Source organism: Myotis brandtii, unplaced genomic scaffold, assembly GCF_000412655.1.
Source record: "Myotis brandtii unplaced genomic scaffold, ASM41265v1 scaffold793, whole genome shotgun sequence".
Taxonomy (NCBI): Eukaryota; Metazoa; Chordata; class Mammalia; order Chiroptera; family Vespertilionidae; genus Myotis; species Myotis brandtii.
The window spans coordinates 25,358-36,779 of NW_005371193.1; the positions used below are offsets into that span (position 1 = coordinate 25,358).

At 40.8% G+C, this 11,422-nt stretch overlaps 1 protein-coding gene across 4 annotated transcripts in view; it reads left to right on the plus strand.

The window, feature by feature from the left end:
- The first annotated feature begins 1,396 nt into the window (after positions 1-1,396).
- Positions 1,397-11,422, plus strand: part of ZNF410 (zinc finger protein 410) — a 29,144-nt gene continuing 19,118 nt past the window's right edge. For all 4 annotated transcript variants that reach the window (XR_314552.2, XM_005883546.2, XM_005883548.2 and 1 more), the window contains exons 1-4: positions 1,397-1,578; positions 3,010-3,145; positions 6,025-6,243; positions 8,139-8,330. Coding sequence is in view for 3 of the 4 variants with exons in the window: in XM_005883546.2 (XP_005883608.1) it covers positions 1,546-1,578; positions 3,010-3,145; positions 6,025-6,243; positions 8,139-8,330 (580 nt within the window). In the remaining variant the exon portion in view is untranslated. The remainder of the gene's footprint in view (positions 1,579-3,009; positions 3,146-6,024; positions 6,244-8,138; positions 8,331-11,422) is intronic.

Sequence of the window (11,422 nt, forward strand, 5' to 3'; positions counted from 1 at the left end):
TCTTGGCATTTTAATTATGATGTGTCTTGGTGTGGTCCTCTTTGGATTCCTTTTGTTTGGGGTTCTCTGCGCTTCTTGGACCTGTAAGTCCATTTCTTTCACCAGGTGGGGGAAGTTTTCTGCCATTATTTCTTCAAATAGGTTTTCAATATCTTGCTGTCTCTCATCTTCTGGCACCCCTATTATTCTGATGTTGGTACGCTTGAAGCTGTCCCAGAGGCTCCTTACACTATCTTCGTATTTTCGGATTCTTTTTTCATTTTGCTTTTCCGGTTGGGTGTTTTTTGCTTCTTCGCATTTCAAATCTTTGACTTGATTCTTGCGCTCCTCTGGTCTGCTATTGGGTGTCTGTATAATATTCTTTATTTCAGTCCGTGTATGCTTAATTTCTAGTTGGTTCTTTATCATAGCATCGAGGGTCTCATTAGTTTTCGTGACTCTCTCCTCAAGTTTATTGACAGCTTCTAGCACATTTTTGCAAGCCCTCAAAATTGCGATTTTTAGCTCTATATCCTCCATTTCTGTCATGTTTTTTTGTCTCCGCATTTTTTATGCTTTCTTGGTGCACCCTCTAGTGGTCTTTGTGCGCAGTCTTGTTCTAGTTGAGCCTTGATTGTTGTAGTTAATACTAGAGGGATTTGACCACCAGGCCGACTGGCTGTGTGAATCAGCTGTGTCTGCCGCGGAAAACTTCTGTCCTCTGGGGAGGTGCTAATCTAGCCTTTGCCTGAGGCGATCCGGCAAATGGCTCTGCGCAGGGCTTGGGCGGGGCGGGCTCAACAGGGCGGGCGGAGGGAGCCGTTATGGTGCCCTCAGTCCTGTTCCCAGAGGCTCTGCTTCTCAGAACCCCCGGAACCGCTGCAAACCTCGGAGGGAAAGCTGCCTTCCAACTGATGCCAGACACTCCCGCTTCTCCCGTTTGGGTCCGAGTCCCCAGCGATTCGCCCGTATCTGGAGCTCAGAGTCTGAGACTCCCCCCTGACCGAAAACGACAACCGCGCTCTCAGCCACCAGCCCGCTTTGCGCGCGCACCTCCGCACCTGAGTATTTTCCACACTGCGCCTCCTCTGAGCCTCGGTGTGCTGTTATTTTTCCTTCTAGTTGAAGAGTCTCTCCTCAGCCAGCCTTCCTGTGGTTCTGGGTGATGTCCGTTCCGTCTTTTAGTTGTATTTTTGAAGTGGTTGTTTGCGGCAGCAGTCTCCGGTGTTTACCTATGCCGCCATCTTGGTCTCCCTCCAGGACGAATTCTTTATTGCTTGCTGTGGATATACCAGGGTGGGAAATAGTGGAAAAGGACATGCAACTTATGATTATTACAATAGATAAAGTCTTTGTTTATTTAGCTACATTTTTCCTCTGCTCTTAATATTCTCTCTCTCTTTCCCTCATTTTAGGCTAAATTGATTACCTACCCAGCACAGCATCTTACAGGAAAAGCATAGCATTTCCTAGAGGAATATGAGCATAAACAGGAAGGTGTCATTGACTTTGAATTAAAAATTTAACTTGTCGCCTGAACAGCTACAGGATTTGGAAGCTGAATCAATGTTATCAGATGAGTTAGAATCCAAACCAGAGGTGAGCCAAATCAGCTTTTCTTTTCTTTTTGGTGGGCTGTATTCCAAAGGTTGTCCTTATTTAATTTGGGGGTCAACAGACTTTTTCAGTGAAGGGCCAGATAGTAAAATTTTAGTCTTTGTGGGCCATATTGTTTTGATTGTAACTACTAGTTTATTATTTTCCTCTTACTGAGTACTTTTTCAAAGATTTAAAAATTCTGTTTTTACCTCTTATGACTTTTAATATTTGTTATTTAATAAGTATAAAATTATACATCTAGATAATTATATGACAAAATTTTATATTTTATGACATATATGTGTAGTGTATGTATACATTTGTAAATATTTGTTACCACAAACCATTCTCTTAATTTTTCTGAAAGTATTTTCAGGAAGTATATATATCTGAAAGTATTTTCTTTCTTAAATGTAATTGGAGGACTTAAACTTTTAAAAAAATAATTTTTATTGATTTTTAGAGAGAGAGGAAAGGAGAGGGAGAGAGAAACATTAATGTGAGAGCACAACATCGATTGGCTGCCTCCCACATGTGGTCTGACCAGGGATCAAATCCGCAACCTAGGTATGTGCTCCAACCAGGACTCAAACCTGCTACCTTTTGGTGTGTGGGACAATGCTCCAACCAACTGAGCCACACTGGCCAGGGCAACATTTTTTTTTTTTTAAATATCTTTTTATGGATTTTAGAGGGAGAGGGAGAGAGAGAAACATCGATAAGAGAGAAACATTGATCTCCTGCCTCCTTCATGCCCCCTACTGCAGATCAAGCCTGCAACCTGGGCATGTGCCCTGACCAGGAATTGAATCAACAGCCTTTCGGTGGATGGGATGGTCCTCAACCAAGCTACACCGGCCAAGACAACATTTTTAATTTTTATTTATTTTTCTCATTTTAATTTAAATATATCTGTGTTACATAATGAAAAGTCACTGAATTTGGAATCAAATTACTTAAGTTTGAAGACTGACACTGCTCCTAACTAGTCTTAGGACCTTAGAAAAGTCATTCAGTGTCTTCAACTTGATTCCTTATCTTTAAAATACATGTTCAAGCTTACTGATTTATAGTGAGGCTTAAAGGAGCCAACACACAGAAAGGTGTTTTATAAAAGGTAATCAGTACAATGTGGTTGAGTTTTTAATAGCCATCATTTAAAAATATAATTATTTTTATCATTTCTTTGTTTGGTGGAAAATGACAGAGGTTAAATAAATTACATAATTTAGCCTTTCTCCAGAACAGATGACTTGATAAAAATAACTTTAAATTTTATTTGTTGTTAATTTAGTTTTACAATGAATATGGCTGAGACTAGTGAGCAATTAAGACTTAATTACATCATCACCTTTTGGGAAATTCAGATGTTTATATCCATTCCTAACAACTTGTATATCTTTATGTTGTTTCCCCTCCCCCATCCCCTAGCTTCTGGTACAGTTTGTTCAGAATACATCCATCCCATTGGGACAGGGGCTAGTAGAATCAGAAGCTAAAGACATTACTTGCTTGTCCCTCCTTCCAGTGACTGAGGCCTCAGAATGCAGTCGGCTAATGTTACCAGGTAAAAATTAAGAATACCACAGTTAAGATAAATGAGTCCTAAGAGCTTAGCCTACTCTATGGTACTGGTGGAATGGATTAACTGATTTTATAACAGACTGGTGGAAACTGTAAAAATTAGGAATCATGGAGAAAAAGGAGCCATGGAAGTCATAAGTGCATTGATAGTTTACACCACAGGAATGGATATGATCACCCATAGAATATGAAAGTGAGAAGAAAAGAAGGCTAAGGTAGAACGCCTTGGAATATCCTATTTAAGGAGAGCCTGTGGAGGGAAGAAGGAAAGTCTAGAGTAGTATAGGAATACTGGCATAGAGTACAGGCATGGAACCCAAGGGAATAGTCAATGTGTCAGATGTTCCTAAGAGGCCCAGTGAGATAGGGTCAACAAGGCCATTGCTGACCTAGCAGGACCAGTTCCATGGAAAGGGGGTAGAAAGCCAGGCTGCAGAGGATTGCGATACTTTTGTAAGATATGTATAGAGGAAGTATCTATACTTTGTAAAGACTCTCCTGCTATGCAAAGGAAAAAGAGAAAATAGATGGAAGAATTCTTTTCTCAGATTTGAAATATTTAAGGGTGGTTTTTTGCTAAAAGAAAAGAGCCAGTTAGAGACATTGTGGACAGAAAATGTGGATAATTGGTGAGGAGGCTTCAGGAGAGGTAGAATGAAGTGGAATGCTAAGCATAGGGAAGTGAGATTATTAGCTTTGGATGAGAAGAGGGTGATCCAAAGCTAATAATCTCCTTGACTATTACCAAGGAGAACATTATTTTTAGATGCAATGAATTCTTTGTTTTCTGGTCCTTGTTTTAAAATTTGGAATACTAATGTTAAATCAGGTGAGGATCAATATTTGTTGGTAACAAATTATTTGTTATAGTCTTCTGGTTACTGTCTTCTAGTGGTGTTCCTTTTTCTTTTTTTTTTTTCAAGTGACTTTAAATCTTTTTCAATGTTTAAAGATTCAAGAAGAGCAGATATAATGAACTAACCAAATGTTGACTTAAGGTTTCCCTAACTAGCTCCAAATTTTTCCACATTTCCTACCTTTCAATTCCCATTTTTCTATTAGTATATTGGGAGTCTTTCCATATATTTATGGATTTTCAATATGTGAAAATTTCCACGTGCTAGTAAATTTTTATCTTCATTAGGCTTTTCCCCCAACTTTTCTCTCCCAATTTTAACTTATTATTTTATTTTTTTATTGTTTAAAGTATTAACATATGTCTCCTTCCCCCCCAATTTTAACTTATTGAATAAATAATTAACAATAATAAAGGAAATGAAAACAGAAAAGCATGTCTTCTTTTGCACATTACCTTCTTTTAGTTTTAATTTTGATTTAAAATATTTTCAAGAACCAATTATAGATAATAAATGCAAACTCATCTACGCACCTGTCAGCTAATGAAATACAATATTACAATAGCAAATGTATCTGCACAAACCTCCCTAATCTCATTCCCCTCCCTCTTAAGTATGTATCATTCTAAACACACATGTGTTTGGCCTGCATGTTTTCTTTTTACTTGAGATATATGATAGATTCAGAAAAGTATAAAACCACATGGATATACATATTGAATTATTATAAAGGAGATACTAACCACTTAATAAAGGAGTAGAACATTGCCAGCTCCTAAGCCCTCCATAGGAGCCCTCTCTGATAAAGACAACCTCTATTGTTCCATAGGTCACCACTGTCCTTAGCTTTTGAGACAGTTCTTTGTTTCCAAGTTTCCTGTAACTACCCAAGTCTAAGTAACACAGTTTGATTTTAGCTGTTTTTGGACTTTAAATTAATGGAGTTATATGAAAGTATGTTGTACCTTTCTTCCTTTACTAGTGCTCTGTATTTGTGAGATTAATCCGATTCATTCTTGTGTGTAACTATGGTTTGTTTGGTTTCATTGCTCTAGAGTATTTTGTTATATGAGTGTACCACAATATTCATGTCACTATTGATGAATATTCACTTATTTTCTATTGTTCAATGACAAACTGTCTATGAGCTTTATTTTAAAAAAATGTTTGTGGTAAAATATACATAACAAAACTTACTATTTAACCAGTTCTGTGGCATTAATAAGTATATTTACATTGTTGTGCAACTTCATTAAGCTCTGAAATGGCAATACTGCCCCTAGGTTTCCACTTTTATTCCTATAATTTTGTCTGTTATCTCCTTAAAATAGGAAAAAATATTATCTGCCTTTGATAAAGATGAAAGAAACCGCTGAAAACATTGGATGCTTCAGCACTGTAGTTCAGTTCCTCATTATATTGCAACCAAAACCTTTGTAAATTCATCTCCTCCTTACAATAAAATTAGAAAGTATTTTGATTATTTCTTTATATCCAGTGTAAACCCAGACTATAATGAAACATATTGATGATTCTATAAAATTTCAGTTATTTCCCCAGCTATGCTCCCTCTCTCCCCCAATAATTCACCAGAACTGTCACATACATGGAAGGGATCTCTCCCAAAGAATAATAATTTAAAATTTAGAGCCTATTCTTAGGTTAGTATTCATTGTATAACCATATTTTTTTAAGGGAAAAGTACTGATTTCTGGCTGCAAAAGGATAAAGGTCGATAATTCCAAATGTAGATGGTTGGCTATTAGTTACTGCCAGGTGTTAGAGGAGTATGTCCCTCACTTGTTGACTGACTTCCTTTAGAACTTAAAGCCATCTCTCTGTTCTTTTCTGAGGCAAATTTTGTATTTGTAAAATGAAAATGTCTGTTTCTGTAAGGGTGTTAGATGCTAAGAGAGGTTACAAGGGTATTAGGTGCTATGTATCAATATGGTGAGCTCTTTGGAAATAGGTGCTTTATAAAGCTGTACTATTTTTTCTTTACTAGATGATACTCCAAATCATACTAACTCCTCCAAGGAGGTCCCTCCTTCAGCTGTGTTAAGAAGCCTTCAGGTGAATGTGGGCCCAGACGGAGAGGAGACGAGGGCTCAGACTGTACAGAAGTCCCCGGAATTTTTGTCCACTCCAGAGTCTCCTAGCCTGTTGCAAGATCTACAGCCAAGTGATAGCACTTCTTTTATTCTTCTTAACTTAACAAGAGCAGGTATTTTTTTATCCTTTTCTGAACTCTGCTCATGCTTTAAAAAAAAATTGTGCTGGGCCATATTTAACTCAGACATACTTAAAATGAAATGAAGCCTTATTATTTTATTACTTTGGAGAATTGGTATAGTCTAGTGATCAATTCAATGTGAATAGAGAGAGGGCAGATTCTAGGGTGAATCAAAAGTTTCTTGTATGGGAAATTAGGTGGTGCCAGTCACCACGATATTGGACACAAAGAACAGGGCTGGAGGGAGGATGATTAGTTCCCATTTGTGCCTGTTGATGTTGAGCTGTGGGAGGGACATTCAGGAGGAGGAATCCTTTAGCGTTAGAAACAAATCCAGAGGTGGAGAGAGGTCTGGTATGAAATATGTAGTTTTGGTGCTTATAAGCATTCAGGAAATGTATGAAACAGTGAGCAGGATTCTTTGATTCAGGAGTAGTCTAGAACATAAACAGAAAAATAGGCAAATCTGGGACAATGGGGAAAAACCCAAACATTTATGAGGGTAACAGAAGAATAGGAAGAAATTGCTAAAAGGGGGTGGGGAGGAGGTAGTAAAGGGTAAAGGGGATCAAATATATGGTGATGGAAGGAGATTTGACTTTGGTACATGCAATGCAATATACAGATGATGTGTTATATACGATACACTTGAAACCTATATAATTTTATTAACCAATGTCACCCTAATATATTTAATAAGGAAATAGAATGTGAGTGGTGAAGGGGAATCCAAGGAAGGAAAATGTTTTGCTTTGTTTTTTAATATATTTTATTGATTTTTTACAAAGAGGAAGGGAGAGGGATAGAGAGCTAGAAACATCGATGAGAGAGAAACATCGATCAGCTGCCTCCTGTACACCCCCTACTGGGGATGTGCCCGCAACCAAAGTACATGCCCTTGACTGGAATCGAACCTGGGACCCTTCAGTCCGCAGGCCGTCGCTCTATCCACTGAGCCAAACCGGTTAGGGCAGAAGGAAAATGTTTTAAAGAAGAAAAGTTACTAAATTATGCCAAATACTTCAGAATGGGGTAGTGAGATGAGGACTAGTGACTTTAGCAAGAGCAATTGTTTTTGCAGTAGTAGAAGTGAAGGCCAAGGTTAAAGAGATGGGGAGTAGCCCTGGCCAGAGCTCAGTAGTTAGAGCACTGGCCTGGGGACTGAAGGTTCTATTCCCGGTCAAGGGCATGTACCTCTGTCACAGGTTCCCCAGCCCCAGTAGGGGCAACTGCAAGAGACAACCAGTCGATGTTTCTCTCTCTCTGCCCCCTCCTCCTCCCATCCTTCCATTTTCTCTAGAAGTCAATGGGAAAAAAATCCTTGGGTGAGGATTAACGAGAGAGAAAAAGAGAGAGAGAGAGAGACAGAGAGACAGAGAGAGAGAGAGAGGGAGGTGGGGAGTAGGTGAGAGGTGAGAAAGTGAATATGCAAGTTAGCAGTTATACTTGTTCAAGAAAGTTAACTTTGAAGGAACAGATGGAGATGGATAGCTAGAGAAGTACTTGGGACTTTTTGTTCTTTTTAAAAAAGTAAAGATGGAAGAGACTTGAACTTGAACAGGTTTAAAGGCTGTAAGGGAGGCTGTAGGCCAGCCAGTAGAGAAGAGACAGCTGGAGGAGACATGGGATAATTGAAGGGTAGGATGGGGATACAAGAGGAAAGGGTTAGCCTGGTTGCCAGGAAGGACATCTTTGCCACTGAAATAGGAGGTAAGATGAAGACAAGTCTGTAGGCTGGGAGTGGAAAGGTGATAACCTAATCTTGTGTGAGAATTGAAGCTTGAGGTAAGAGGTGAAAATCTGGAACAGCTGATTCAGGACACACAGGGTTCCAATAACAGGATTACCTGATGGCTAACTTTCATATGTCTTCTTGTTTCTACCAGGTCTGAGCTCTTCAGCCGAGCACTTAGTATTTGTACAAGATGAGGCAGAGGATTCAGGGAATGATTTCCTCTCCAGTGAGAGCACGGACAGTAGCATCCCATGGTTCCTCCGGGTTCAGGAGTTGGCCCATGACAGTTTGATCGCTGCTACTCGTGCACAGCTGGCAAAGAATGCAAAAACCAGCAGCAATGGTGAGACCCCCTGTGGTGTTTTCCAGTATTCTATGCAGAGATTTTGGTAATGCAATGGTTATATTTTGAGGAAATGAAATTGTTGCTCATGACAAGTTAGCAACTAGTTATGAGGGTTGTAGTACTGTTTCATTTCTTTTTTTTAATGTTAAACTTTATTTTTTTTTTTAGATTTATCTTTATTGTTGAAAGTAATATAGATGTACATTCTCCCCCCTCCTACCCCCATTGACCCCTTCTAGTCTGCCCCCTCCCCCTGTATTGTTTCTTTTGAGTTCAGCATGTCTGTTCTACTTCCTCTGCCACTTTTCTCTACCCAGTAATTTTCAAAATGTGGTCCTTGGATCATCAGTATCACTTAAGAACTTAGAAATGCAGGTGCTTAGGCCCTATCCTAATGAAGATCAAATTCTTCCTGTGATGCTTTTGCTGATCTCTGGATCCTGAAATCTTCAACATCCCCACATTACATTGAGGGAATAGTGCTATATTTGCCAATGAGAAGCAATATAGGGAGGGAACTTGTGATTTGGACTCTGGGAGCCTGAGATCCATACCTGGTGCCATCGTTTACTAGGTCCCTGCCTGGGGAATGTAATCTTCCTTAGCTTCAATGTTCTCATGTTCAGAACATAGAGGTCAGGTAGCGTATCTGATTAGGTTGTTATAGAGATTAAATAAGATTCTATCTGGGGTTGGGAGACCAAGATGGCAGCATAGGTAAACACCGGAGACTGCTGCCGCAAACAACCACTTCAAAAATACAACTAAAAGACGGAACCGACATCACCCAGAACCACAGGAAGGCTGGCTGAGGAGAGACTCTTCAACTAGAAGGAAAAATAACAGCACACCGAGGCTCAGAGGAGGCGCAGTGTGGAAAAAACTCAGGTGCGGAGGTGCGCGCGCAAAGCGGGCTGGTGGCTGAGAGCGCGGTTGTCGTTTTCGGTCAGGGGGGAGTCTCAGACTCTGAGCTCCAGATACGGGCGAATCGCTGGGGACTCGGACCCAAACGGGAGAAGCGGGAGTGTCTGGCATCAGTTGGAAGGCAGCTTTCCCTCCGAGGTTTGCAGCGGTTCCGGGGGTTCTGAGAAGCAGAGCCTCTGGGAACAGGACTGAGGGCACCATAACGGCTCCCTCCGCCCGCCCTGTTGAGCCCGCCCCGCCCAAGCCCTGCGCAGAGCCATTTGCCGGATCGCCTCAGGCAAAGGCTAGATTAGCACCTCCCCAGAGGACAGAAGTTTTCCGCGGCAGACACAGCTGATTCACACAGCCAGTCGGCCTGGTGGTCAAATCCCTCTAGTATTAACTACAACAATCAAGGCTCAACTAGAACAAGACTGCGCACAAAGACCACTAGAGGGTGCACCAAGAAAGCATAAAAAATGCGGAGACAAAAAAACATGACAGAAATGGAGGATATAGAGCTAAAAAACGCAATTTTGAGGGCTTGCAATAAACTTCTGGAGAGCCTCACGAAAACTAATGAGACCCTCGATGCTATGATAAAGAAACAACTAGAAATTAAGCATACACGGTCGGAAATAAAGAATATTACACCCAATAGCAGACCAGAGGAGCGCAAGAATCAAGCCAAAGATTTGAAATGCGAAGAAGCAAAAAACACCCAACCGGAAAAGCAAAATGAAAAAAGAATCCGAAAATACGAAGATAGTGTAAGGAGCCTCTGGGACAGCTTCAAGCGTACAAACATCAGAATAATTGGGGTGCCAGAAGATGAGAGACAGCAAGATATTGAAAACCTATTTGAAGAAATAATGGCAGAAAACTTCCCCCACCTGGTGAAAGAAATGGACTTACAGGTCCAAGAAGCGCAGAGAACCCCAAACAAAAGGAATCCAAAGAGGACCACACCAAGACACATCATAATTAAAATGCCAAGAGCAAAAGACAAAGAGAGAATCTTAAAAGCAGCAAGAGAAAGAGACTCAATTACCTACAAGGGAATACCCATACGACTGTCAGCTGATTTCTCAACAGAAACTTGGCAGGCCAGAAGGGAATGGCAAGAAATATTCAAAGTGATGAATACCAAGAACCTACAACCAAGATTACTTTATCCAGCAAAGCTATCATTCAGAATTGAAGGTCAGATAAAGAGCTTCACAGATAAGGAAAAGCTAAAGGAGTTCATCACCACTAAACCAGTATTATACGAAATGCTGAAAGGTATCCTTTAAGAAGAGGAAGAAGAAAAAGGTAAAGATACAAATTGTGAACAACAAACATGCATCTATCAACAAGTGAATCTAAGAACCAAGTGAATAAATAATCTGATGTACAGAATGAACTGGTGATTATAATGAATCAGGGACATAGAAAGGGAATGGACTGACTATTCTTGGGGGGGAAAGGGGAATGGGAGATGCGGGAAGAAACTGGACAAAAATCGTGCACCTATGGATGAGGACAGTGGGTGGGGAGTGAGGGCGGAGGGTGGGGCGGGAACTGGGAGGAGGGGAGTTATGGGGGGGGAAAAAAGAGGAACAAATGTAACCTGAACAATAAAGATTTAATAAAAAATAAAAAATAAAAAGATTCTATCTGGGAAATGCTTTATAATCAGCAAAGCATTGTGTGGATGTTTTTATTACTCTCAAAATATGTTACTTTGAGATAGCATAACAACTATCTGATATGCTTGAGTGTAAGGTGAGTCCAAATCTACACTAATAAAAGAGAAACATGCAAATTAACCATCACTCTGCCACACCCACAAGCCACGCCCACCAGCCAATCAGGAGCGAGTATGCAAATTAACCCAACTAAGATGTTGGTGGCCACAGAGCTGGAGTGAGCAGGAGGTTTGGGTTACCCCCCCGGTGATGGAGGAAGCCAAGCTTCCCGCCTGCCCTGGCCTGCCCTGAGCTCCGCTCAAGGCTACAAAGTTTCAATTATAGAAGATAAATAAATCGCAGATACCTGCTTCCAGCCTGCCCACTGGGGGGGAGGGGGGAGGAGAGGCTGGGAGCTTGGGTTGCCAGGGGTCATGGCCAGCCTGAAAACGGCCATCAGCCCCTCACCCAGGCTGGCCAGGCACCCCAGCAGGACCCCCCCACCCTGAAGGGGCT